The sequence below is a fragment of the Sturnus vulgaris genome, chromosome 1, assembly GCF_052056855.1.
Source record: "Sturnus vulgaris isolate bStuVul1 chromosome 1, bStuVul1.hap1, whole genome shotgun sequence".
Classification (NCBI taxonomy): domain Eukaryota; kingdom Metazoa; phylum Chordata; class Aves; order Passeriformes; family Sturnidae; genus Sturnus; species Sturnus vulgaris.
This window is the reverse complement of record NC_142243.1, coordinates 146063912-146089754: the sequence shown is the minus strand read 5'-3', so window position 1 is coordinate 146089754 and position 25843 is coordinate 146063912. Positions and strand designations below refer to the sequence as shown.

At 43.3% G+C, this 25843-nt stretch overlaps 1 protein-coding gene and 1 long non-coding RNA gene across 4 annotated transcripts in view; one reads left to right on the top strand and one right to left on the bottom strand.

The window, feature by feature from the left end:
• LOC148225575 (uncharacterized) overlaps positions 1-23775 on the bottom strand; it is an 82824-nt gene extending 59049 nt beyond the window's left edge. The window contains exon 1 of the long non-coding RNA XR_015808519.1: positions 23482-23775. This is a non-coding gene — a long non-coding RNA (uncharacterized LOC148225575). The remainder of the gene's footprint in view (positions 1-23481) is intronic.
• Positions 1533-8414, top strand: LRATD2 (LRAT domain containing 2). Of its 3 annotated transcripts, none has more exons than XM_014888481.2 (2): positions 1533-1618; positions 2434-8414. In XM_014888481.2, the coding sequence occupies exon 2, from the start codon at positions 2439-2441 to the stop codon at positions 3330-3332; it is 894 nt and encodes a 297-aa protein (XP_014743967.1). In that variant the 5' UTR covers positions 1533-1618; positions 2434-2438; the 3' UTR covers positions 3333-8414. The 3 variants fall into 3 exon arrangements, with proteins under 3 accessions (XP_014743967.1, XP_014743969.1, XP_088035354.1); XM_014888483.2 differs by lacking the exon at positions 1533-1618 and adding an exon at positions 1960-2007; XM_088179228.1 differs by lacking the exon at positions 1533-1618 and adding an exon at positions 2145-2277.
• Positions 23776-25843: the final 2068 nt, after the last annotated feature.

Here is a 25843-nt window from a genome sequence, read left to right as displayed (position 1 = left end):
TAACTGCCTGGACCATACTGAGTTTCCACTCATACACAGACACATCTTTCCATACATTGCAGGAGATTCAGAAAGAAACCTGGCCTTGAACACAGGGCTGCCAAATATTTTAACAAAGTATAACTGGTCCAGAGATAGTAAGATACAGTGCTGAGACAAAGCTTCCAGTGGAAATAGGAGAACATCAGAAAATAATTTCTATGTTCAGTTTAGCACCTCCTTTTAGGATACTCTCACTTTCACACATGCCCATCTTTAATTAGCGAAGCAATTTCACAATGCTCTGATTATGAAGCATGGCCCTCTTTTGTCCAAGAGCCGCTATAGAGGAGAGGAACTGCAGAGGGAAACATGCAGTGCCTAGAAATCACATCTACATTCAATTCGTTTTGGACATTTGCTCAACTAGCCTTGGTCCAATCCTGCCGCAAGAGCACATCTAGTTTGGTGGGATGTGAGAGAAACACGGGCACTGTTTGAAAATACACTGGCATGCAAACCAAAGTGCTTGTGTGTCAGGGCTGGGTATTTGGGAGGTTCATTTCAAAAATGCTCCCATGGACATAGCCGCCAGCTGAATCCAAAACAAAAAGGTCCTGATCTGGCTGTCTGTCACTGCTGCAATTGCTTGCAATGCCCCACCACCCCAAGCAGTGCTTATCTCCCCAGTCATGGATGGAGCAATTCTTCCCACCCCAAAGGGCAGGTCTATATTTGAAACCACAGAGATGTAGAATCTGATGGAAATCGTGTTCTTTGAGCCTGTGGGCAGTGCCCAGGGCCCTGGTAACACTATAATTGTTCCTTCATTTGCACCTATTTAGTGGATACTCAGAACAGCAGTTGCAGTTGGGCTCGTAAATTACAAGACAACAGACAAAGGGAATAAATGAGACAAAATTAAAGACATTACTCCTACATCCCATAAATTATCTCTGTAGTCTATTTTAACAGCGGGAATTTACCAGTGTATGTTAAAATAGTGTGAAAAATAAACCCACCTAGCACACTAACTAGGCATTAATGAAAAAGCAAAATATTGTTTTGTGTTCTCCAAAACACAGAAAGCAAAATATTCCCACCACGTCTCATAATGCCTTTCCAGGGGAGAAAGAATCACAATCTTCTATATTGAAAAAGAGACTGAGCTCTTGTAGTCGGAAAGGAAATAAATTAATAAACCTAATTACACACTCCGCGCAAGGAGGAATCGAAGGCGCTAAGTCAGCCCAGGAGAACCAGGCGCTTTGATTGTGTTCACTTTACAACTTCCCTGCGCCGGAGCGCGGCCCCAGGGAGGCACTCCCGGCGCTCCCCCGGGGCAGCTCCGCGCCTCTGCGCGGGCACCGAGCGAGGCTCCGCTTCGCCTCTCGGCGCCGTCCCGGGCAAACTCCGGCAGCGGAGCCTCCCCCCGAGCACACCGGCGGGCTGGGCTGCTGTGGCAGCGCTCCCTTAAAGGCGCCGCGCCTGTGCGAGCCGGGGCTGAGCGCGCTGCCCGCCCGCTGCCCGCGCAGAGCTGCGCAGCGGCGGCGCCGGCAGCCCCGCGCCCGACCTCCGCCTGCCACCGGCCTCGGCGGGAGCAAAGCGCTTGGCATGTAGGAGCGAAGAGAGGGAAAAGGTGCGGGGCGGGGAGGTGAGGGGGAGGAAGCCGGGGGGGAAGGAGGGGGAGGAGGGTGAGGGGAGGAAGGAAAAAAAAAAAAAAAAAAAGGTAAAAAAAAAGCTAGAAAAAAAGAGCTGCCTCTTTAAATGCTGGGGGCTGAGCGCTTGCTGGGGCGTCCGCGGCGGATCCAGCCTCCCTCCCTCCCCTCAGCCGTGCCCCTCCGGCGCTCATGCCCAGCCGCGGAGCCGGCGGCGCGGCGCTCGGGCGCTGCCGCTGCGCGGGGAGCAGCAGGAGCTGCGCGGGGAGCAGCAGCAGCCGGGCCGGGGCCATGATCCAGCCGCGCCGCCGCCCCGCCGCCCGCTCGCCCTGAGCCGCTCCCGGCGCCGCGCAGCCGCCGGCCCCGCGGGGTAAGTTCGCGGCCGCCCGGTGCCGGGGTAGGGCGGGGGAGGCGCACCTGGCCGGCGGCCCGGCGCGGCTCACCTGGGCGGCGGGGGGGGGGGGGGGGGGTGCGCTCTCTGCGGTCCCCAGCTCGGACCTCCCCACCTCCCCAGGCGCTCGCAGCCCCTCTCTAACAGGTGGCTCGGTGCCCGCCCGCTCCCCGGCGGCTCCTGCTCCTCTCTCCTCCTCCTCGCCGCCGCCTAACAGGTGGTGGTGCCGCCGCGCCTTCCTCCGTGCAGGTAGGGAAGTGTCGTGTCCCCGTGTCCCCCCGTTCCCCGGGGCGCTGCTCGAGGCTGCGCTGAGCGGGGGGAACCGCGTTTGTGCCCGCGCTGCTTCTCTGGGAGCCGCTCACCCGCGCCCGCCCTCATGGCCCCGCCGTGTGTCTGTCTTTGCAGCGGGCATGGGGAACCAGGTGGAGAAGCTGACCCATCTCAACTACAAGGAAGTTCCCACGGCCGACCCGACAGGTATGGACAGAGATGAAGGGCCCAGGATCGGGGTCTCCTACATCTTTTCGAATGACGATGATGAGCTGGAGCAGCAGCAGGATTCGGTGCATGACCTGGGGGGTGAGAACCCTGCCCTGCAGCCCTACGATCCCCAGCTGCACGAGGTGGAGTGCTCAGTCTATTATCGGGACGAGTGTATTTACCAGAAGAGCTTTTCAGAGGACACACAGCTCGAGGAGGGTGATGAAGGAGGTGGGGGGCACCTGAGCACCTACACCCCAGAGAACCTGCTGAATAGGTGTAAACCAGGCGACCTGGTGGAGTTTGTGTGCCAAGCCCAGTATCCGCACTGGGTGGTCTATGTCGGGGATTTTCAAGTTGTGCACCTGCATCGGCTGGAGGTGGTGAACAGCTTCCTCACCGATGCCAGCCAGGGCAGACGGGGCCGCATTGCCAACCAGCTGTACCGCTACAAACCCCTCAGCCCGGCCGTGGTGGTGCGCAATGCCCTGGAGCAGGTGGGTTGCAAGGATCGGGACTTGAGCTGGAGAAACTCTGAGTGTTTTGCTGCCTGGTGCCGATACGGCAAGCGAGAGTTTAAAATCGGCGGGGAGCTGCGCATAGGCAAGCAGCCCTACCGATTGCAGATCCGTCTGGGTGACAAGCGCAGCCACACGCTGGAGTTTCAGAGCCTGGAGGATCTGATCATGGAGAAGAGGCGAAATGACCAGATTGGTAAGGCTGCTGTGATCCAGGAGCTCTCCAGCCACCTGCAGACTGCAGAGGAGGAGGAAGAGGAGGAGGAAGACCATCATCATCCAGGTGCTCAGACTGCTGTGGAGTAGCAGCCTCAGCACCACCATTCTGCTTAGCCTGGGTGATGGGGATTAAAACTGAAGGCTGCGAAATTGAGCTGTTATAAGCCCTTTGGGCTGCTTCGGTGCAGCTTCATTCCAATCACATGTGAAAGGAAGGGGGAAAGCTGATTAAGTGTCTGTGCTTTAGTGCTTAACTCCTTCAGTGCTAGATGATAAAACCCCTGACTTATTTGTAGAGGATAAAACTCAGGGCAATTCTACCCCTCTCCTCTCTCACTTATTTCCCTTCCTCTCTGCCATGTTCGCCCATAGCCTTTTCCTCAACCATCTGCCGGTAGGCCTGACCCTACAAGATGCTAAATGCCTTTGACATCTACTTATCAGCAGAAGTTAATAGTATTTAATACCATTAGGAAGTAGCCAACAACTTCCAGGACATGAACATGTAGCTCTGAGCATGAGGATATTGTTTTCGCTTCTCTGCTGCTGTTTCTCTTCAGCTGTGGCTTCTGTTGGTATTGCAAGGAGCTGCTTCTCGCCTGGTTCAAGGCTTCGTGCCTTGAAATCTCCGCTGATTTTAGTGAAATGGATTTGATGTGCTTGGTGCCTTCTTAATTGATAGGAGGTTGCAGGTGGGCTGGGGTACCCTCGCCTTTGCCATCAGCGTGTGGCTTTGGGGACACGATGCATTTATTGCTGACAGGTCCCAGGGAAGGAAGTTTGCCACCCCAGTTATATTCTGCATGCTGGTGTGTGTTGGGACTCCTACAGGCAGATGCTGAGCTGTGTCAGGGTTTGTTATACGCTGCCTTGACTTCTAAAGCAAATGGTAGAGCTCGTGATTATGCCTGTAATACACACAGAGGGAGTAGAAGGTTGTTCATATGTAAGAGTTTGTCTTGAGTAAGTTGTCCCTCAAGAGGGTGACCTCTTGGCTAGGTGCTTCTGGCAGTGAGCATTCTGCACCACAGTGAACACAGCTGTGATAGAAGGGAGCATAGGCTGGAAGACATTACAGGCAGGGGGGCTTGGGTGTTCCAAAGCAGTTTCCTCTTCATTAGGGATTTCATATTTCCATTTTTTGCTAATTTCTATGTATGCAGCTGAGCTATAGCATTAGAAGAGAGGACATGCCTCCAAAGTTGTGCAAGTCCCTCAGGAAGGTCTAGTGTAATGCTGCCTGTCCTGAATATTCCCTGAACTTTTATTCAGCTGTTGAACCGATCTACCGCAGAGGCAGCACGGTCAAATCTTTGTCCTGGGATCTGGGGTGTGTGAACAAGCACTGATTTGGAAGCAGTTTCTGATTCAAAATTCCTTCCCCTTAAAACTCAGTATGATGATGTGAGCTTGAAGATAAGCTTGAGTTCATTTCAATAATGGAAACTAACAGTGTGATGTAAACTTGAAGCATAATTTATATGGTCTTCCCCGAAGTTGTTTACAGTTATACCACAAATAGCAAAGTACGCCATGTCCTTTCCACCCCTGTGACAAGAGCAAAGTTTGTTGTTTAAGAATAGGTAGATACAAGCTTTTGATTAGTTGAGATTATGTGAAGCAACTTTGCCAATTTGAGTCAAGTGGGTTGTGGTGTCATGTTTTCTGCCTGAAATAAACAAGCTAGCATTTGGCCTGTGAAACCCCCAAATCCAGGGGAAAGTTTAACATCAAGCTCCTTTAGAATGCTATAGCTCAGGTGCCTACACTGTGTGGTTTTTTCACCAATATGCAATTGAGTTATACTCAGGTTACTGTGGTTGTTCAGCAGATGTCTAACCTTGTTTTGAAAGCATATCTACCCATATCTGTCTGTGATAGGGTTAATATGTGGATGTCTGCACACAGGTTTTATACAACTACTAGTAACTATTAAAGCTGAAATGATCACTGAGACAGTTTGAAAAAGAGTGAAGGAGAGTCTCTCTGTTGTACTTCGGACTGTTATAAGACAACAGATTATCTAGACCATGAGCAAATGTCTAGCTGTGGTTTCTTTCATACTGAAACCTTGTACATAACAAAGTTTATTTCACTGTGTAATATAGCTATGTAAAATAATATTTTCCTAGAGATATTTTTGGAAGTTTAAAAAAACCCTTCATAACCTTGCATTTGAAAGTAAATTGTTATGCACGTTATTTTCCAGTCCTCTGAATGGGTTTATTTTTCATTCATGATCTAAAGTATATTCTAGGTCATAAAATATAGAAACTGCTATAAATGTCAAATATTATGTATCTACAGGGTACAAAACAGTAAACTAGTTGTGAAAATATTTTTCCCTTGTGTCTGAAACATCAGAACTATAAACTTAGCCATTTCTCTCCTTCTGAGATATCCTGAATAATCTGATTTGGTTTCTTGGGGGTTTTTTTTGTTTGTTTGTTTTTGGTTGGTTTTTTTTGTTGTTGTTGTTGTTTTGTTTGTTTGATTTTTTTTTGTTTTAATTTAAAGAAGGACCAAATCTGCTTGAGAATGGAGAGCAAAGCTTCTTTGACCAACTGAAATCTTGTCTTGTGCTTGTCTTGGTGCTTCTCTGTACCGGTCATGCCTTTTGGGATAAATTCCCCCACAGGCACAAAGCCTTAGCAAAGAATTCCAGAGCTTGCAGTGCTTTGCTAGGACAGAGAGTGAAGGGGGAGCTTGCCTCACAGCAGTTTGGCATGCATTCTGCTGTGTTATAAAACCTCTGTGTTCCTCTTACACCTGGGATACAGATGTTTCATATTTGGAATCTTAAAATTTCCCTGCAAGCTATGTTTGGGAATTTATTGTCCCCTGACATTCCATTATGTGTAAAAGTAGAAGAGGGTGGAAAGCTTGGCATTTTAAATTTTTTTTCTGAAAGAGGGCTACCTCCATCCAGGGATTTCTTATTCCAGCAGATAAAGATGCAACTGTTGAATCTTTAACAGGCAGGTTCTTTTCCCCTACCTGTTGATTAGGCGGTGTTATTTAATAGGTGCTACTAAACACCACTGCACACATTTCTAAGCAGTCTAGTTTTAAAGCCATGGACCTGTAATGACCTGGATGCGAGAACAGAAATTGCTGCAGAAACATCTCAACTGCTTGGTTTTTTGTCTTTGTTGTACTTTGCTCAGTTACTGTCAGCAGAGTAAGCTGGCATTTCTGGAGCTTGATTTAAAAAAAAAGAAATCTCCCAGGAAAACTAATTCTTTTGTGTATGTGTCTACTTCAGGACTTTTACATAGATCACAAAAGAGAGGAGAAAGGAACAGATAAAAGTGCTCTTCTCTGCATCTGCTTTAACATAGAGAAATGCAGGTGGGATCCTTCTGCAGAGTTTGTGCTTTAGCAAAGGTCTGAAGCCTATGTTGAGTTTAAAGTTTTGAGTAGACCTTACCTACTTGAGGCCACTTGAGAATCAGTAAGCCTATTCTTGAGCTTGAAATTAAGTGTATATTTACATTTCTTTATGAACAAGGGTCTGGAATTTCAATGTGATGTCTCCGGTGGGAGCATGGAGGATCTGAGGTTGCATAATCAACAGGGGAGAACAAGTAGTGCAGTGAAAGCTGTTTCTCAAAGGGCCTCTTGTCCAAACAGAGCTCGTGGAACCCAGCCCAAACTTTGGCCTCAGTTTCCCCCTGGAAATCCGGGAGCTGCACTGATTTGGTGGGAGGTGTGTTGCAGCAGTTGTAAGCTCAGCTTGTTATCTGCTGCAGACTTCTCCGGTATCTTTGTCTTGTCATGCTTGAACTTTCCCTTGTATTTTTAACATGTAAAGTTAATATAATTTATTTTAAAAGCCCTTTGATTGTGCAAACACTTAATCTATATGAATTTGCTCATTTGGGCATATCTACTGCTGTGAATATCAGTATGCACATGTGAAGACTGGCAAGGCTGAGCCCCAGATGTGCAAATGTAGCTCCAGCTAGGAAATGTAGATGAGCAGTCTTATTTCCCTGGAGTATTGGTGTGTTTGATGCAAATAATGCCTTGGAAAAGGCGTTCTAGTAAAACCTACAATTATCCGTTGATTGAGTAATTTTAAAAACACAATTTAGACATTCACCTTCCATGGCAGTGAACAAAGACATAAACTGAAGACTATTTTGTTATCCCTGATTCTGTGTGAATGCAAGGTATTGATTACAGCAACCCTAGAACTCCTCTGGCCAATATGGTAGGCAGTTGCAGAGGGAGGGAAAATTCCCAAAAGCTACTTCAAAAACTATTTTCTTACTTGGAAAAATACGTTCTTCAGACTGAAGGACCCTAGACTATGAAAGTAAACCTTAAATTGTTTTGTATAAATGAAACCGTAGGCAAATTCTTTTTGTTCATTTGATTTCACTATTCCACTCAGTACTATAATAGGTGATATTGTATAATTATCTGTTTCAGGTTTTGAATGTAATGGTGGTTTTCTTTTTCTCTTCTCCTTTGGTTAAGTTTTACCAAAGGTCTGTCCTTGGATATGTGAAGTGTGTTGTCGAGTGGTTTCCCTCCTGTGCTTTTCTGACAATTAACAGCCTCAACCATAAAGCTAACAGCCATGTAGGAACAAATATTTTTTGAAAGCAAAATTTTAATTTTGTATAAGAGATCAGAGACTAGTAACTAAGTAGAGGTAGGAAATACATTGTTTCCAACAGCAGTTTCTATTTGTAAGAAATCTACTGTTAATTGAGTATGCTTGACTACTCTTAAAAATCAGTGTGCAGTGGTAAGGCCAGGAGTATTGTATCATGGGCTTAGACTTTCAGATTAGGCTTTTTCTTTAACTGTGAATAGGAAGAAATCAGGGTGATTTTGAGCACCAGTGGTTTAGATGGTTTAAATTCCTTTGCATTAATACTGGATTAGAAACTTTCTTTAAATGCACACTTGAAATTCCTGACATTGTAACACTTTATGAAATCATCCACAATAAGAAGTGTAATCACAAATATGATTTTTTTCCACCATGAGCATTTTCTGTAAGCTGTCTTTTGTCAGTAAATGTTGAATTGTTAGTGCAAATATCTTCTTTTCCTGAGAAAGAAGTACACATCATTGATTGTACCATTTCCTTCAAAATGAAGGGCATTGCATAGTAACTCAAAAGAAATAAAAGATTTATAGTATCTTTTACAACCTTTCTTTCTTTTCCTTGTTTTTTTGAATGGCATGTTTTTCTCTAGCTTTTTGAAAAAATATATAATTTCTCATGACACAAAACAATATTTTCACTGCCTTCACACATCAAATCAAAATCAAAGAGAGAGGAAGAATAATCTCTATACAAGGCCAGACCATCAGATGCCTAATAGGTGATAGCTGTATTAAATCCAATGAGGATCTGGCCCATAATTTAATTTTTAAGTGGAAAATTAATTCAGCAGCAGATCATATAGTATTAGCTGGCACTGGGGCTTGTCTTGTCTGCCAGCAACTGCTGAAGGAACAGATGTAGTGTCTGCTAGAGGGAGAAACGAGAGAACAGAACTCACAGGGAGTTTTTGGGAAAATCTGTACAACTGTTCAGTTTGTGTGTTTTGTCTCATGGCACATCCATGGCTGGTGTGGGATCATTGTTCTACCCACACTAGGCTTAGGGACATTTCTTAATCAAGGTGACAAGGGTTGTGTGTTGTGGTGAAATATTACACCATAGGGTAACCATTCTTAATTCATTAAAGCCTTCCACTGGATGCATATTCACAATGGCAAAAACAGTGATAACAACCAACAAACTGTACTTGTCCTCAAGATCCTGACCACAAGGATTTGAATCTCACACAAAAGGACCGAGTCAGCTCTGGCAAGAATTCTTTGAGTGAAACGTCGTGAGGAAATCTAGCTGTAACAAGATGAGACTTCTGCTGAAAGTATCAGTGGAGATTTAGTTCGTCTGTGGGTGGCAGCTGTCCGTGACAGCTGTCTTAGAGGTGTGAGAAAGTGAGACAAATTTTTATATCAGAGACAGCAGCTTTCAAGGCTCAAGGCTGCAGGTGTGAATCTACCATAACATCGAATTTGTAGCTCTGGTACGGACTTAGGTGACTTTGAACAAGATGTATGAGGCATCCAGCTGTGCTATATGTCACTGCAAGAGTGCCTGAATTTTCAAGTGTCTAATACTAGATTTGAAAACATACAGAACCAAAAACATGATTTGGGCGACTGGATCAATATGTGAAACTGCTCAGTTATCCCCTAGCACTGAACTCTGAAGCTTCATAATTTGACCTGGTTTTTTTTGTGCATGTGTGTTTATTTACTCACCATGGTGTTTTCTTGAGGTTCTGGGCCTTTTTTTTACCCTGAAATTTCTCCAGGTACATAAAGCAAAGCAGTCCATGAGTTCTCTCACAGCCTGTACCCATAGGGAGGGAGATCCAGTAAGCAAGATCTCCCTCCCAGTGGCTGCTTCCAGAATGTATGTAACATCAGATACCAAAAAGAAGCGTCTTGAAAAGGACATTTGCATTGCCCTTTTATGTTAGAACATATCTGAGCTAGAAATAGGGTAATATAAAATGCATATACAGGGACATGGATTGTGACGAGGTCTCTGCACTCCTGGCTGGTTGCTCTGAGCCACTGGACTTATACAGTGAGTTTTTCTCTTCAGTTCCCTCTTCAGTGCACTGTGGATTACTTCCAGTACAACACCTATGAAGGTCCTCACCCCACAAAAATCTGGAAGTGATGGGAAGATTGAATCCCCATCATCCCTAGGCAGAAGAGGAAATCAGTCTTCATCTGTCCTGAAATTCTGCTCAGGTCTCTAAGATACTGTGTAAAATCCTACTGCCCACCACCAACCACTAACATTGTCATTGCAAAGGAAGATGCCCAAGTTTCAATTTGGGAGTGGTTGCCTTGTGTTTTTTTCCAAAGACCTCTGCATTGTGGCAGGAGGCAGTGCCTGTGGCCAAGGGCAAGGTGCCCAAGGGCTAGAGGGGAAAGGAAGGGAACAGGGAATAGGAGACTTGTATAATCATGGCAAATCCATAGCAGTGGAAGGGACCTCTGGAGATCCTCTAATCTACCCATGTGCTCGAGACACAGCAGCTTCCTCAGGGCTGAATCCAGTCCTGTTTTTCATAACTCCAATTATGGAGACTGAGGACTTCTTAAAGCAGCCTTTCACCACTTATGTGGTGGAGTTTTTTTGTATTTGCAAGGACCTCTTGATCATCCATGACACCTCTGCTTGGCTTCTTGTGCACAGGAATGGACCATTCTCTATTTTCCAATCTAATAAGCAGAGACTGCCTGTCCCTCCTTCAGCTGGAGGGTCAGGCTCCCCTTGTACCCAGGAGAGCATCCAGTCAGCCTCCTTTTAATCATCTGTGGAGCTCCACAGTGTGCTGACCCCCTGCTGCAGCTCCTTGCCTTGGTCACAGAGGTGCTTCACCAGCACAGACCTGCAGAAAAGGAGCGCCAGGAGCACCCTGCAGCCTGAGACTGCACAGCTGGGTCCTCTCTGGGGCAAGGGCCCCAACCCTCCAGTTGCTCTCTCACTCTTACTGAGCAGGAGAAGAAGATGGAAAAATTTGTGGGTTGAGATTAAGACAGCGACATCAGTGACCCATGACTGTCACAGGCAAACCAGACATAATGGGGAAAATTACATTTATTGTCAAATAAAATAAGTTTGAATAGTGAGAAAGAAAGAATAAAAATAAAACAAACATTTCCTTCCTTTTCCCCATGACACCAGGAGGTGTAGAAGTGGAGATGAGCTGTGGTGAGTCCTTCCCAGCCCCTCCTGGCTGCTCCTCCCTCCTTCCCCTTCTCCCTGTCCTGGCACAGGCCCTTCCTTGGGCTACAGGAGTGTCTCTGCTCCAGCTGAGGTGCTGCCTGAGGGGGATCTCTGCTCTGGGCCTGCAGCCCCTCGTGCCCTCCTCCTCCTCCAGACCCCTCCTTGGATGCCAGTGGCACATCACCACCACTGCTGAGCATCTCTGTTGCTCTCAGTGGAGTTCCTGGCTTCTTCTGGGCAAGTGACTGTCCCTGTCAGCCACAACACGCTGCTGGCTGTGTGCCAGGGCCAGCAACCACATAGGTCTCTCCCAAACACCAGATCCAAAGTCCAGTGGAAATTAAGAACTCAAAGCACCCTTTGGTCAGGAAGATGTGGCAGATTGTGTTGGAAGGGTCTGGAGCTTGCTAGAAACCTATGTCAAATAATCGGTGAGGATCATTTGTCTCACCCCAGGTCACTGAGAATTGTGGTCAGTCCCTGTTGAAACCAGAATTTGTTGCTTGCAATTAGTCGGTCAGCAGGAATTAACTGGGACTATTAAGAATTGAGAACCATATAGAAGTCTATGCTCTCTATTTTTTCCTTTCTCCCGAGCTTCTTCCATCCTGTCCTATTCAGAAGAATCATTCTGGGACAAGCCCTATTCTTTGTACAGTAGTTAGTGTGATGAGGTCTCGAGATGTTTACAAAGTATTAATTAACTCAATAACCAGAGGGCAGAGGAAATGAAATGAGTATGTTCTGGACCATGAAATAGATGACTCACATCCATGGAAAAGGTGTAATTGAGCAAAACAGGTACACAAGTGTACCTGGCTCACCACAGAAATTGAACAGAGGAAGACAAGCCTCAAGAGAGAAAAGGATCGAGGCACCCTGACAGCACACAGAGAAATGTGTGCAGTGCTTATGTAAATCCTGTTTGTGGAAAACAGGTCTCTGCACACAACTCATCCAGCTCCCGGAGAAGGCAGCTAGCAGCGCTCTCCTTTACAAAGCTTTCATTAGAGCTGTTGCTCATGTCCAGTGGGGAAAAGGTGCTCTGCTGGGAAGCTCAGCACTGCACACAGTGAGGAACACATCCCTGATGCCCAAAGGTGTTACTCCTTTCATGCTGTTGTTTTGTTTTTGTGTTTTCTATGCTTTTGTTCCTCAGCTTGTCAAGAAAGCAGCACACCCTTGAAAGGGATGTGCAGAAGGGGGAAATATTCAGTAGTGGGGCAGACTTGTGTGCACACTTAGCCGTGGTGCTCTCTGCTACAGCCCGTCCCCTGGCGCTGGGTTCTGCAGCTCTCACTGCAAACTGAAGAAATGAGACCCCCACACTCATGCTTACAGGTAAATGGGCAGCTCACTCAGCCATGTTTTCCTGGATTTCAAACCTCTGCTCTGCCTAATCCAGACCATGGTCTTGGACATTAAACCTAAGCAAGTGCTCTAATCAGTGCTTAGGGCCAGACCCATTTGCATTCTCTGAGTCATATCGAAACAGAAGAGCACTACCAGCAGGAAACAAGAAACCTCATGGAAGTCTTGCAGTTGCAGTGTTCTCTGGAGAAGTGGGACACCAAGGCTTCAGTTCTTTCAGCAATCAAGGATGGCAGTGACAGGTCTCATCTCTTCCATGTGATAAACACAGCAGCACAGCACTAAGCAAGCAAAAGGGACAAAATTCCATGGTGGACTGTTTAATGTCAGGCTCAAAGTGTCTCTGCAGTATCTGCTTGAGGTATGTTTTCAGGAGGCAGAAGTGCCCACAGCTCATGGGTATGCACACATGCATGCAAGATGATCTTTGAAGGCATTGAACCAGATCTTCTCAGCCCAGGAAGTCAAGGAGTCCACCTTAAATTTTGTCCACTTAAATAAGTAGACAAAAATTAGTTGGTTTTACTACTATTATTACAAACTACAAATATGATTGAAAGACATATCCAACTATCAAAAAGTAGTTTCTGACACCCCCCAGGGATAAAATAATGTATTTTTTCTGCATACAGCTCTGCATTTGCCCACCTTAAATAGGCCCTAACACAGGTTTTAGGGCTGTTTACAGCCCTTGCATGTCCAGATGCATCTCAGATCCCCAAGCCTAATGAGTTCCCATCACATGGATTAATTATACAACAAAGCACAGAAAAGAAAGCTGTTAAATCTTAAATTAAGTTATTAAAATATTACTTCAGAAATTCAATAGCAGCTTGTAGCCTGTGGGAAGTGAGTCTTCAGGGAAAAACATCACTTGCAGGTGAGGTGGCACTTGGAGCACCTTATCATATTCATGGGGAGGGGGTGCTGACTCCTGCAGAGAAGGCAATTATAATGAGTCTCTTATCCAGTTATCCCAATACATTTGTGATGGAAGCTGAGGTACTAAATAAGATGCTAGCAGGATATAAATAATGAGGTGGTACATGGCTGTGTGTTGGAACTGAGCCACTAAAGCAAAATAATGGCAAAGGCACAAGCTTAACTCACATTGTGTTATTCCTGTGGGAAAGGGGGCGGGAGGATAAAGCCACATGGGAAGCTGATTCCTCAACTTGTAGTGAGTAACATAACTCCATAGCCCCTCTTGTCTTTGTTCAGAGCTGGAACAAGCAGAGTTGCATTATTGCAGAGGTCTAGCCCTAGGTGTGAGGCAGGATTCCAGCTGAATGTGCTCTCAAAGTCTAAACATACAAAGGCCATTTCTGGCTTCACATAACTAAACCCATGCTGAGAAAGGGAAGAAGCTGCTGAATGCCTGGGCCTAGATTCATCAAAGAATGAATTAATCAATGTCCCACTGAAAAGGATTTGAACTTATGCATGACTGCTGTGATAGTCTGAGACTATCACTGAGAGTATACATTATTTTATGATGGTTTCTTTTTACTATGCAAGGCATAACTCATATTTCTAATTAAACATTTTAATGTAACACAGTGTGTATGTGTCTCATGGTACAGCCTTGTAAAGACTCAAGCTGGGGTTTTGAAAAAAGAGCGGTGATTTTTAAAACCACCAGTACCAATGCTTTTCAACATGATTGTGCTCTGCCCTTACCCTCTGCTGCAAAACCTGTGGCAAGAATTCCTAACAGGAACATCAGTCAATTGTACAGCAGTGTGTGTTGTGACGGGTTTGCTCAAATATCTTTCACTGAGATAAAGGAGGTTCAAAGAAAAATGACACTATTGTGAATTTTCCCTGTTTTGTAACTCTATATGGCCAGATTTACAGATTGCTGAAATTCTTTACTGCTTTGATTAAAGGACAAAGAATTAAGTAAACTTCTCTGCTGATTTTAATGGAGAAAAGTAGTTACTAGTAATAACATTCCTTTTAAAAGTACATTACGCTGTTAACTGGCCTGGCCTCCCACAAGCTAAATATATAGCCCAGCAAAATACAAAAAAAGACTTTCCATTGAGACATGATCAAAGATGTATTGTGTGTAGCTGATCACTGGTGAACAGCAGAAAAAAGAGTGATTTTTTTTCTTGTGAATGAAATGGCAGCTAATGCCTTATAACTACTCTGTGCAATATTGCCTGGCATTCCCCTTGTGACAAATTGAGTACACGAGAGCACTGAGCTCCTTGCTAACTGAAAGGCTGAGGTTTTTTGAAGTCCCTGGTGAGCCTGTCAGCTCCTCCCTGACCGTGGTAGAAAGGGCATCCCTTCACAGCCTGTGTTAGAAACCAGATATTCTATGCAGTCACATTTGAAGGCCATAGCTGTGACTGGCATAATGACTGCAACTTGCTTATTGTTCATATTTACTGTTCTTGTCCCATAATGTGCCATAATGAAGAGCGAAGAGCTGGAGCTGGGAGGCAGCCCTGGCCCCCTCTTTTTAGGGATCCCCTTAGAAAGGGAAAGTATTATTTTAGTTCCCATCCGTAGTGCTTCCAGATACCCAATTAAAATAAATTCTCTGTTCTCTGTTCATAGTTTTTCCTAGATTCATAGCTAATTGTTCTGACCAGCAGTTTTCCTCAGGGAATTGTTATTAGGTCTCTCTTACCCTCTTTTTTCAGTCACTTCCTCTCTACTAAGCTGATGGTTTCTCCAGCTTGAAAAGGTTTATCCACCCTCTTTGCTTTAGCTCAGCAGCTTCCACTTCTCTCAGGGCAGCAGCAGGGTTAAACTCACCACTCAGTAGCTCTGACAGAGCTATTGGAACAGTAGCATTGTTGCAGGAATAAAGGCATTATAAAAAGAATCATTCTTCAAATAATACAGAGATTATCAGAATGTCTCACTCTATATGCCTTTAACAATTTCTACATGTAGACTGAGAACATTTCCTTGCTGTTCTCTAGGGTTATTGCACCCCAAAGAGTCTTGAATATGTAGCACAGTCTCTCTTTCTGAGTCAAGCTGGTCTTGCTATAAAGTTTGTACTCCTCTCCCTGCCACCTTCTTGAACCACATCAAAATGGGATATTTCCTCTGTGACTGAAGTGTTGAGGTATAGGAGACTGCAATTCCTTTAGGGAATGTATTTCTTTGCTTGACCCATTTAACTGGGAGCAGAACCTGTTGATAGCAGAACCTGTAGGAGATATATAAATTCATAACACTGATGAACAGTCTGTCAATGCCCACAGCATCTGTCCCTTTGCCATCTGATAGACCTTGAATAATAAATGTAATAAATGACACTGCAGCTGCCACAGGTGGTCCCATGATGAATGTTTTTAGCCTAAAATTTTAGAAATGTGAGCTAAGCAACTGAGCTGTGCTGTTTCGTGTGTGTTCTACCTGGGATGCCAGCTCTCCTTTTGGGAGAGGGCTAGGTGAGGAATCACCACCCAGCACAGACACCAGCATTGCTCAGTGCTCACTGAGCACTCTCAGCCTCACCGTCTTCAGGCTCCTCTGCACAGACACCTTTCCTTGGGCATGGGGTTCTGTGCCAGCATCCCACCCCTGCACTCTTCCTGTGTGAAATACCCGATGCTCTTTAGCTGCTGCTTCACATTTCTGGAATAGACTGTGGTTAAGGTGACCATAAAAACACTAGGAGTTATTTTTTCTTTTCTCACAAGAAATTGTCACTGAGATTACAAACACCTTTTGAAGATGCTTGCCTAAATATGCCACACGGAAACAACAGATGATAACATTGCAAAGTAGATGTGTTGTCTGTGTCAAGATCTTCAAAGCACAAAATGTTCTTTCTTGGACTTTTGGACTGCTTTGCTCCAGAGACTGTAAAAGGTTGAAAGTTCTCTGAAAGATTTTGATGTCCTGATAAATAACCATTTATTGTCTACCATAGCTGAGGTATATCAATGTATTAGGCTTATGAACACTACTTTTGGCCTGATAGAATGTAACTTCACATTGCACTAAGATTTTTATAATACAAATCAAGAAGCTCACTGAATTTGGTCATTTGTGTGGCAGGAGAGCATTTTGTGAGCCTGATGTTAGGCAGGCAAATGATGCATCTGGTCTGATAGGGTTCTCTAGCTATGAAAATAGACAGACTACTCTTAGAATTAATCCCATCACCCAAACGAGAAACCTTTAAGGGCAGCCTGTCTTGGGAGGCTTCAATGAGAAACAACACCTAACTTGCTGAACCTCACCTTCTCACCCAAATAAAACCTATCACTCACACATGGTGACTCCGTCCTCAGGAGAATTTTTACATGATTCTAATAGGGTGTCATTTAATTAAATAAAATCTGCTTAGAAGATATAAGCAAACTGCAAAAAGCAAAGACAACCACAGGGGAAATGACAAGGTTCATAAATAAAGTTTACCCGGGCTGGATCTTTCTCTCTCTGCCATGTAATGAGATCAGAGACCTCCATATTCTCTTCTGAATCAGAGATTTATTCATACAAATGGCTATGTGTCTTCTAGGTGATTTCTGTTTTCTATTACCACCATGCTTTCCCAAAACCAAAATGGAACAATTCTAGCGTATCTGCTAATTAAGCGTAAGGTTGTCTGATTTTTTTATTATACAAATTTTAGCGTATCCATTGAATGGAATATATTTTGCTACCCCTTGCTTCTGAGTTACCAGATTTGTACTGTGATCTTTCCCACTTCTCTACAGATGAGAAGGAAAACCCCAGACTTTGCTTATAAAGAACATCAGTTTGTCAAGCATTTTGTGCATCCTCTGGGATTAGAGGGGATATGAAATGGTATCATTATCATTGCCTGCTGCATTACTGAACCACCAAGCAGGGCCTGAGAGAATATGCATGCATGTTTGTGCAATGACATTTTTAAACCACCCTTTGGCTTTTCTTTACTTCCTGCATACTAATCCAGCCCCAAAAGTATTCCAGGCTACTCCCCAGAACCAGAATTTCCTTCTCTGTTCTAAACAAGGATTTTTTCAGGTATTTGAGCTATTTCACCCCAGCCCATTATTTACAGATGGGAGAACTGTTGCTTTTTGCTTAGACACATTTACAGCTTCTGAAGAGAGAGGCAGACTTGCAGACTGCTGTGAAGTGATTTGGGTTTCAACCTTTGTCTCCTCAGCATGTCTGTGAAAAACAGGCCACTTGTAGACACAGAATTCGTCTCTGCAAACACTGAAACGTGCACATAAAGATAAATTGCAACAGCAGAGCCCTGACAGAATAGAGGCCTTATTTGAAAATGTGGGTAGGCCTGGAAGCACCACATTTTTGACAAATTCAGGTTTTCCACTTTGCTACAGCAAAACATGTTTTAGAGCTAAGTAAGGCCTGAGCTGACGGGAAACTTGTAAGCCTGTTAGGAAGGGAAGTGCACTTGAAAGAACATTCTGACACTCTGCGGAAGTTCCTGCTTCTTTTCAAGCCTACACCCAAAAAATGCTTCTGAATCAAGAGTCTGAAAATGAACGATGAAGTGATAAAGCCCGGTCTCAGTGTTTGCTGCTGCTCCAGCTCTGCCTCGCCAGGGGATTCTCTCCCTGCTGGTCCCTGGGGACTGCAGGGAGAGCTGGCACTGAAGGAAAGCAGTGGCACTGACAGGGTGTAACTGTGCTTTGGGGCACAGCCCTGAGCAAACAGCCGTGTCAAACTCTCAGTGCTGCAAGGGAGGTCACCATGACGCAGCCAGCCATGCTAGGCTGGGCTAGGCAGGATTAACTCTTCCCAAAGCAAGGCGTTCTCCTCTCCCTGTCGTTCAAATCTGAGCAGAGGGCTCCTTCACCCACCCCTCACTCTACCTTTCCTCTTCCATTTCGCAAGCAGAGAGGCAAAGACTTCAGTGGGTTGGCAATATGTGGTTGTGGAGGGTGTGAGAGGTTTCAAATCCCTCATGCACTCGTGCAAAAGTACAAAGGTTAAAGCAATGTGAACACTGCAAACTGAGCAAACTGAGGGAACATGGTCCCAACAGCCTGCCAGCTCTGCTGATGTCCTGTTTATTTACTGCAGGCTAATGCTGTGACAGGCTGGAATGTTGTTTTGAAAGATGAAAATAAGATGATTGCTTACATTGTATCATGAAATGTAATTCTAGAGGGAATTTCATAATTTTGTACAAAACTTTTGGTTCATGTTTTTAAACTACAACGTTTTATGTAGCTTCTGAAAAACAAGATGTGTAATGAAAATAAGCGGAGTGTAATGTTAGAGTGGGAAATAGAGATCTTAAATGGAAAAAAAAAAGGAGTTTGGGTATTTTCACACAAACATGTTTTGAATTTGTGGATGGTTTTGCCTCTTTTTCCAAGAAGGGAAATTACAGTAATTTCCTGACAATTTACTGCCACTCTTAAGACCATTATTATAGGATACTGAAGGTAGTGTTTTGTGAATTAATAAAGAAGCCCACCTACAAATGGGACAAAATATATACTGTACATTTTAAAGTGTTATGTTAGCAAAAATGTTTTGCAAATTTGAGGAAAGGGCAGAGAAACTGAATGTCAAGGATTTAATTTGCCATTCATTGGTCTTTATTCTCTTTTGGCTGCAAATGAGACATCCTACTGTGGTACATGAAAAGAAACAGAGATAGAGAATATGAGTCATTATTCCTGGTCTATAAGCAAAATAAATGAAGTTTGTGATCTGGACTTTGATCTCAAGCAGCCATTTTTGCTTTAGATAAGTTTTCAAAAGTCTGTTATCATTTTAGGCTAGTGATAACTAGCACAAACTGTTTACTTAGCAAGCAGAGCCTGTTTGAAGCAATGCTGAGAGCCATTTCCGTTCAGGCACTAATGCACACTTCAGAATCTCTGGTGGAGAAACAAAAATACAGCATAGCCAAAGACAGGGGTATGTTCTAACAGAGGCCAAATGGAAGCTTCTTCTACAAGGAAAGGGCATGTGGAATGTATGATTATTTATTGGTAGCAGTACCCAGTATTTCATCTCTCTGAGTCAAAGATCCTATACTGATGTGAACTAAATCCAGTGCAGTCTTGTACACAGAACTAAAATTTTGGCTTGAGGATGGGTCAGTCTTGTCCAGTGGCTGCATGGAAGAGTCACTATGGGTAATGTGAGCAGCGTTGTGCCATTCGTACACAGAAAGTTGATGTGAGATCAAGGAGTGATTCCAAGATTCAGATTTGTAAGAAATTGGACCTTTTCAGTTAAACATTGACAATTATACAATTTAACACAATTTACCTGGCTAAAACTCCACAAAACTGAAACACTCATCAATAGGTATTCTCATCAGCATACCAGGTTCTGAATAACAAGCTGAATGCTATGAATAAGGAACAAGAGAGTTAAATTCTTTCTTCAGCCTCTTGCACTGCCCTCCTGTGACTGATTCTGCCCTGACAATAGGAAAGGGGGCAACTAAACACCCTTGTTTTCATCTGTCAAATAGTCACTAAATTATGTTTCTTCTGTTCTTTTAAGATGTACTACTACAACAGTTTTATCAACACGTAAATACTGCCATTGATTTAAGCAATGTTTTATCAATACAATTTTTCTGTATTAAATAACAACAGCCTTTTGGAAGAAGGGCTTTGGGCAAATGTTCCTCCTTCTTGAAGAAGCAGTCATCTCAGATGAAGGCTTGAAAATAAGAGGTTAAAAAGTCAACAATTCATGAAGTTGAAAGAAGATTGAGAAGGTGCCCTTTTGTGTACTCAGTGTCACCGTGCCTATTGTGGAAAGACAAACCATCTTCTGCATTTGGGGCTTGCCAAAGTATGCGAGAACGAGTCTGGACTGGCTGAGCTGAAAGAGGTTTGGGTGGTGTGAATTCACTTGTTTGTCTCAGCCTTGCAGCACTGAGAACCACTTTTATGTAGAAATTATGAAGTGTTCTGCGTGAACCTCAGACTAGCAGATCCCCCAGACTAAGACCAGAAATATGTTAAACAATAAGTTTTAGAGGCAGAATTGCACTGGAATTACGTAAGCAACAGAGACACTATAAAATATGTTGGTTTTCAAAGCAGACAAGGTTCCCTGAATTTTTGTTTATTCAGTTCTTTCTGCTAACAAAAAGAGTTTTGAATTCAGGAGAAATGTCTATTCTTGCACAGAAGCTCTGTGTACGTGTTTGAGAATGCAAAAGTGGAAGTGATTTGGCACTGATTGATAATAAAGGTGAAAGTCCACAGTTCATTTTCCCTGCCCACAGTGGAAGAAAGAACAAAGCAAACAATCAGAATTAAAAGCCAAGTTAATTAAATCTCAAACACCTTTCAGTGTAGTAAATTACCTCAGAATTAGTAGCACAAGCCAGGAAATGTATTACTAAAAATAGCCTTTTTTCAGTCTCCCTAGATTTTCTCAGTACTTAGCAAAGAGAGGCAAACACATCCAGAGGGCATTTTGGATCTTAGGAGAACTAATTATTTGCTCATATGTACTCGATCTCTTTCCTTTTCTCTCCATAGATATATATACGTGTACACAGACACAGAGTCACACACACAAGGAAAGATTTATATCTGTGTATACACATCTGTGTGAGTATATAGGTTGCACACACATTTTTGTGTGCTTGTGCTGACAGTCCCCTGCAAGCTTCACTCTGAATCCAAGACCGTCACCCACACTTACATTGGTTAATCAATTCATGGAAGTTTGACAGATCAAATTATGATTCTGCTCTTTCACTGTTTTTATGACTATGCTGCAGAGAGAAGTTTCATCTGACTTACTCTGATTTACTTCATATTAGTAAAACGCTTTGAAAATAAACCATATCAGACAATATCACAGAATCATGGAATCACAGAATATTCTGACTTGGAAGAGACCCAAAAAGATCATCTTATAATAATACTTATAGGGTTTTTAATAGAAACTGGTAGTTAAGTAGTTAATACATGGTTCAGCAAACTACGTATCATACCTGAGTGTTATGTAGTCACATCTTAAGCTCATGGAAATGAGCCCAAGACATCAGCCCTCCCCAGACCATTTGATGGACTGGTCAGAGCCTCCCTTGATCAGCATTTGGGTTCCCCTGCATGTCCCTGTAGGATCATTTTGCCTCAGGTTTTCTTCTGTAATTCCCTTAGACCAGGGAGATCTCTTCCTTCCAGCCTGGGTGTGCCCTTGATTCTCTTGGACCCAGAGGTGCCATTTCAGCTCTGTTTTGAGCATGGTGGAGAAACAAAACCCTGCTGATACCAATGTAAAATGCATGAGCATTACTGAGCTGCACACACCCTGCACAGTGCTCAGGGAAGAAGGCTTAACCTCCCACATGCAGGAGAACAATATTTTGACTTTTGTTTGCAGGTCATTACCAGGCTTAGGACAGAAAGTAGTATGTATCCTACTCCAGTCATAGAAAACTTGGGCTGGAGCTGTTCCATCTCAATCAGATAAACACAAAAAATTTTACCTTTTAGTAACAACATGGTTTCATAGTGTGACTGTTATCACTGAGTTTCAGCATCTTTTAAGATTACTAAATATAACTAGAGATAAACAGGTAAGCTCTTTGTCTGCAGTCTTTGCCTGCATAAGAAATACCATGAACATCAGGAATGCCAGGCTTATTGCAAATAATTGTCCAGTTACCAAATGCAGCTCATGGGATTTAAGGGAATTCCTTAAATTGTGATGGCTGAGAGTCTTGAGTAAAAAGCTCTGTAGCTGCACGGTATCCCTATACAAGTGGTTAATATTACATCAGAGTGATTCCTGTTTTCCCTCACCTTCTAGCTAAACATTCAAAGCAGGCTGTCTAAAGGAGAGCACCAAAATTTGGGTGGCACACATACCCCTGGAGTGTCAGCTCCACATCCCGATCATAGTTCCTAGTTCCCATGTGGCAGCCAGTGATTTTTAAGCAGCACTGACCAAAATTATTAATTCCCTTTTCTTTCTATGTAAAGAAGACTGATGGGCCTCAGAGATTATGTCCAATTCTCCATTCACAGTCACCTAAAGAGCAAGGAGTAAATATCAGAATGTGGGTAGATACTATTTCGACTAATGATACTTGCAGTTCTCTTCATTCTTTTAATATACTCCAGTAGAAGGAGATGGGTCTAGGTTATTAATTATTTGCTTTGTTTTACTGCAGGGTAAGCCTGTATCTGCTGTGGAATTCTATAGAAACCACAACAATTTTCACCCTGATGTGTATAACTTAGATTTACACTCCAGTAGCTATGGTTAAATGTTAGAAGAGCCGTCACTACTTTTACCACTGAGTGGAGCTGGTTACTTCCAGTGTCCATAAACAAAACGGGATTCTAGTCATGGGCAAACAATAGATACAACTTATTTTTCCTACTTGTATGCTGCCTATTATGTCATCCTCCTCAATATGAACTTTCAACTCAGGTTATCTTATCACACCAAAACTTTGATGCCTGAGGGAAAAAAAGAGCATTTAGTTTGATAAGGAGGCATAGAGGTGACCTCTAGCTACAATATAAACAACCAGGTCACAGACTGGAGTAGATTCTTCTCTGTAATTCCTCAGAAATCAGGAGGTGCTGAAAAAACAGTCAAAACAAACTGCATAGGTGGAAAAGCTCTAAGAAGATAAAGGTTTACTGGGCATATCAAAGCTGAGGTGGCTTGATGAATACATAATGAGCTGATAGGCAAGTGGCTTATCTCTGTGTCACTAGTGAGTTAGTTCTCTGTTAACTCCCTTACTCCATGAAGATGGTTTCATGTGTTTCCCTCTGTCTTTATTAATGTTTCAAACTGATTGCTGGAGTATTTGTTTTTCCAAACCTGAACCACTTTCACTCTATTGCTATTAATTTAGTTTTGTAGCCCATTAGAATCCTTTCAGTGTTGATGAATGTCTTTTTCTTCTCCCCCTGTGGGTGAATCAGTTTCCAGGAAGTATAGAGATCCAGCACATAAACAGGATATGGCATGCATTGGTGCTCAGTGGCTTTAGTACATCAAATCTAGTAGTGGACATGGTGAACTGGACATCTGTTCTGAGATGTCCTAGCAATGCAGCAGAGAGGGGAGGTCATAATAAGCCAAAAAACTGTCGTCGTCCCCCCCCCCAAAAAAGTAAGCACTCACCAATTATTCTGAGGTGGCCTTTCTTGTGCTCCTTCATCCTCCTTTCCTAGCTGCTCATAACCTGCTGTATCACTTATCAGCCCATCTCAAAACTTGTCTTTTCTCTTGATTTAGACTTCAGTTCTTGATTCTTCCACCTACGTCTGTGTTAATTTGCCTCCCTCATGTTGAGCAGAGAGCAGATCAAGGGCTGTCATTCTACTCAGCTTAATCTCCAAGCAGAAAATGTACAAAAACAACCATTTCAGAAGCTCACTGATTAGTCAGCGGAACCACTGTCTTGGTAACGGCCGGGGAGAACACACCTCTGTCACTGCACCCACACATGGCAGTGACAGGCACCTCAAACACTCCCTGCAAGCTAAGAGACTTCTCAGCCCCCAAGGTAAAGTTTGGGTTCTGGCAGCCTCAAAATGGCTGTGCAATTTTCTCAGCAGCATGTTGAGCAGCACCACACAAAAGAGGGCTGCTAGGTTAGAGCTGCACCTGTAGCAGGCTGTGGTGAATGTGCTGTGCTGAGCATCCTTAATTTTGGTGGCCTGGTGTCACCTCCTCCAAGTCCTTTCACCACCTGGGAGGTACCATGAATATCCTTGCACACAGAAATCCTAAAGAATCCTGATAGACCAAGTTCCTGTTTTCTTAGTGTGAATGATTAGCAATACTACAGTACATTTTGTCATGGATTCTATGTTGTAGCTGATATCCTCCAGTGATGGAGTATTTGGTAGAGCTGCCAAAGGTTTCAGGAAGGAAACTGAAGAGCCTATGGTATTCAACGTGAAAAGCCTTGCAAAAATCCTGGCAAGGTAAGGGATTAAATTGAATAAGGTATCTTGCCACAGATGTTTTTGAGGCACTGAATGACTGCTCAGTGCACATACTCTGCTGGCATGGAAAAGTGCACAGCTTTATAGTACAATCAAGCATCAACATCATCAGCCTCGCTCTTTAAAGAACACATTCGGGTTGAATTCTCATGAGGGATTTATGTGCCTTTCTCTTAAATAATGCACAACTTTGTAGCTTGTGCAGTCTCTAGGAAACACTGGCAACCTGCAGTCAGGAGAGGCGGGGGATTCTTTGGAGACAGCTGTTTTCACACATTTTCTGCTCCTGTTCATGTTCCCAGTTCAGCTGTAGGGGAAGCAGATACTGTAATTGATATTATATATACATTGCAGAGCACACATGTATGCACATGCACATTCTCACTCTAAAGACACATTTGCATGCATACACACATAATATAGTATAATATATTCACACGTTTCTTGTCAGGATGAAACTTCTGGAGCAGAGTCTTTGCTGAATTTGTTTGTCTGTGCTGTCAATTGTAAAATAAAAGTGCTGTTCCATGAAATCACCTGGACACTCATACCTCATCTATCAGCTCTCCTTATAAAGCATCAGGAACTTGACAACTCAATGAACATAGATACATAGGATATGTAGGGTTTTCTATAGTTCTTTTATGTATGAATGTATCTCTACATATAAAGTGACAGATCTCCAGTTGATATATTGATTAATAAACCAATACTGCTCTGCAGATGCCACTGAATCCCTCTTGATTTACATCTCTAGAGCATCTAGTCTGTGATATACTATGATGTACACAAACCACAATATTATGGTGCAGCATTATTTAACCTTTTAGGTATAACTTAATGAACAGACGGAGTGGCAAAACAGAATAAAAAATGCTGGACACTAAAAAAAGATTAGCCTAAGTCTATAAATTATGTATATGAGCAAAAATGTTTTTTTTCTTTTTTAATTTATTTTTCATTTTACTAGTATTGCTGTCATTCAGTCTAGAGATGATTTACTTACTCTGATCCAAAGCAGAACTTCAGAGTGAAAAGAAAATAACAGATATTTCACATTCCTCAAACTGGATCCATTGTTTAAAAGAAATTCTCATGTTGTATATCCAGCACTCATTGTGACCAGTGATAGATGAATACTCTGCTTGTTACTCATATAGGCAGAGATTAAATATTATCTATTTTGAATTCAGTCATAGTAGTTTGAGGAATGAAATTCTGTTTGGGAACAGAAGATAACACTTCATGAACACGTTGATTATAAAAAAGAAAGACAGTGAAACATAGCAGCTGTCTGAAAGCATACAGAAGTTCAGAAGGTTAAAAAGGTTGAGCCACTATTTTCTCACAAATAAGATTATAGATAAAGATAAACAGAAAGCAATTTTCTCACTATCTGTGGCAGTAAATGTTAACACCCCATGAAGTGCCTTGTTGCATTCTCAGAAACCAGGAACCATTTGTTCACAAGACCTGCAAAACTTCCCAGCAGAGCACTGTATGCCCAAAGCTGGGCAGAATTGAGGACATCT

Excerpts from the sequence above, each read along its gene's own strand:
- LRATD2 (XM_014888481.2), top strand. The coding sequence starts at position 2,439 with ATGGGGAACCAGGTGGAGAAGCTGACCCATCTCAACTACAAGGAAGTT.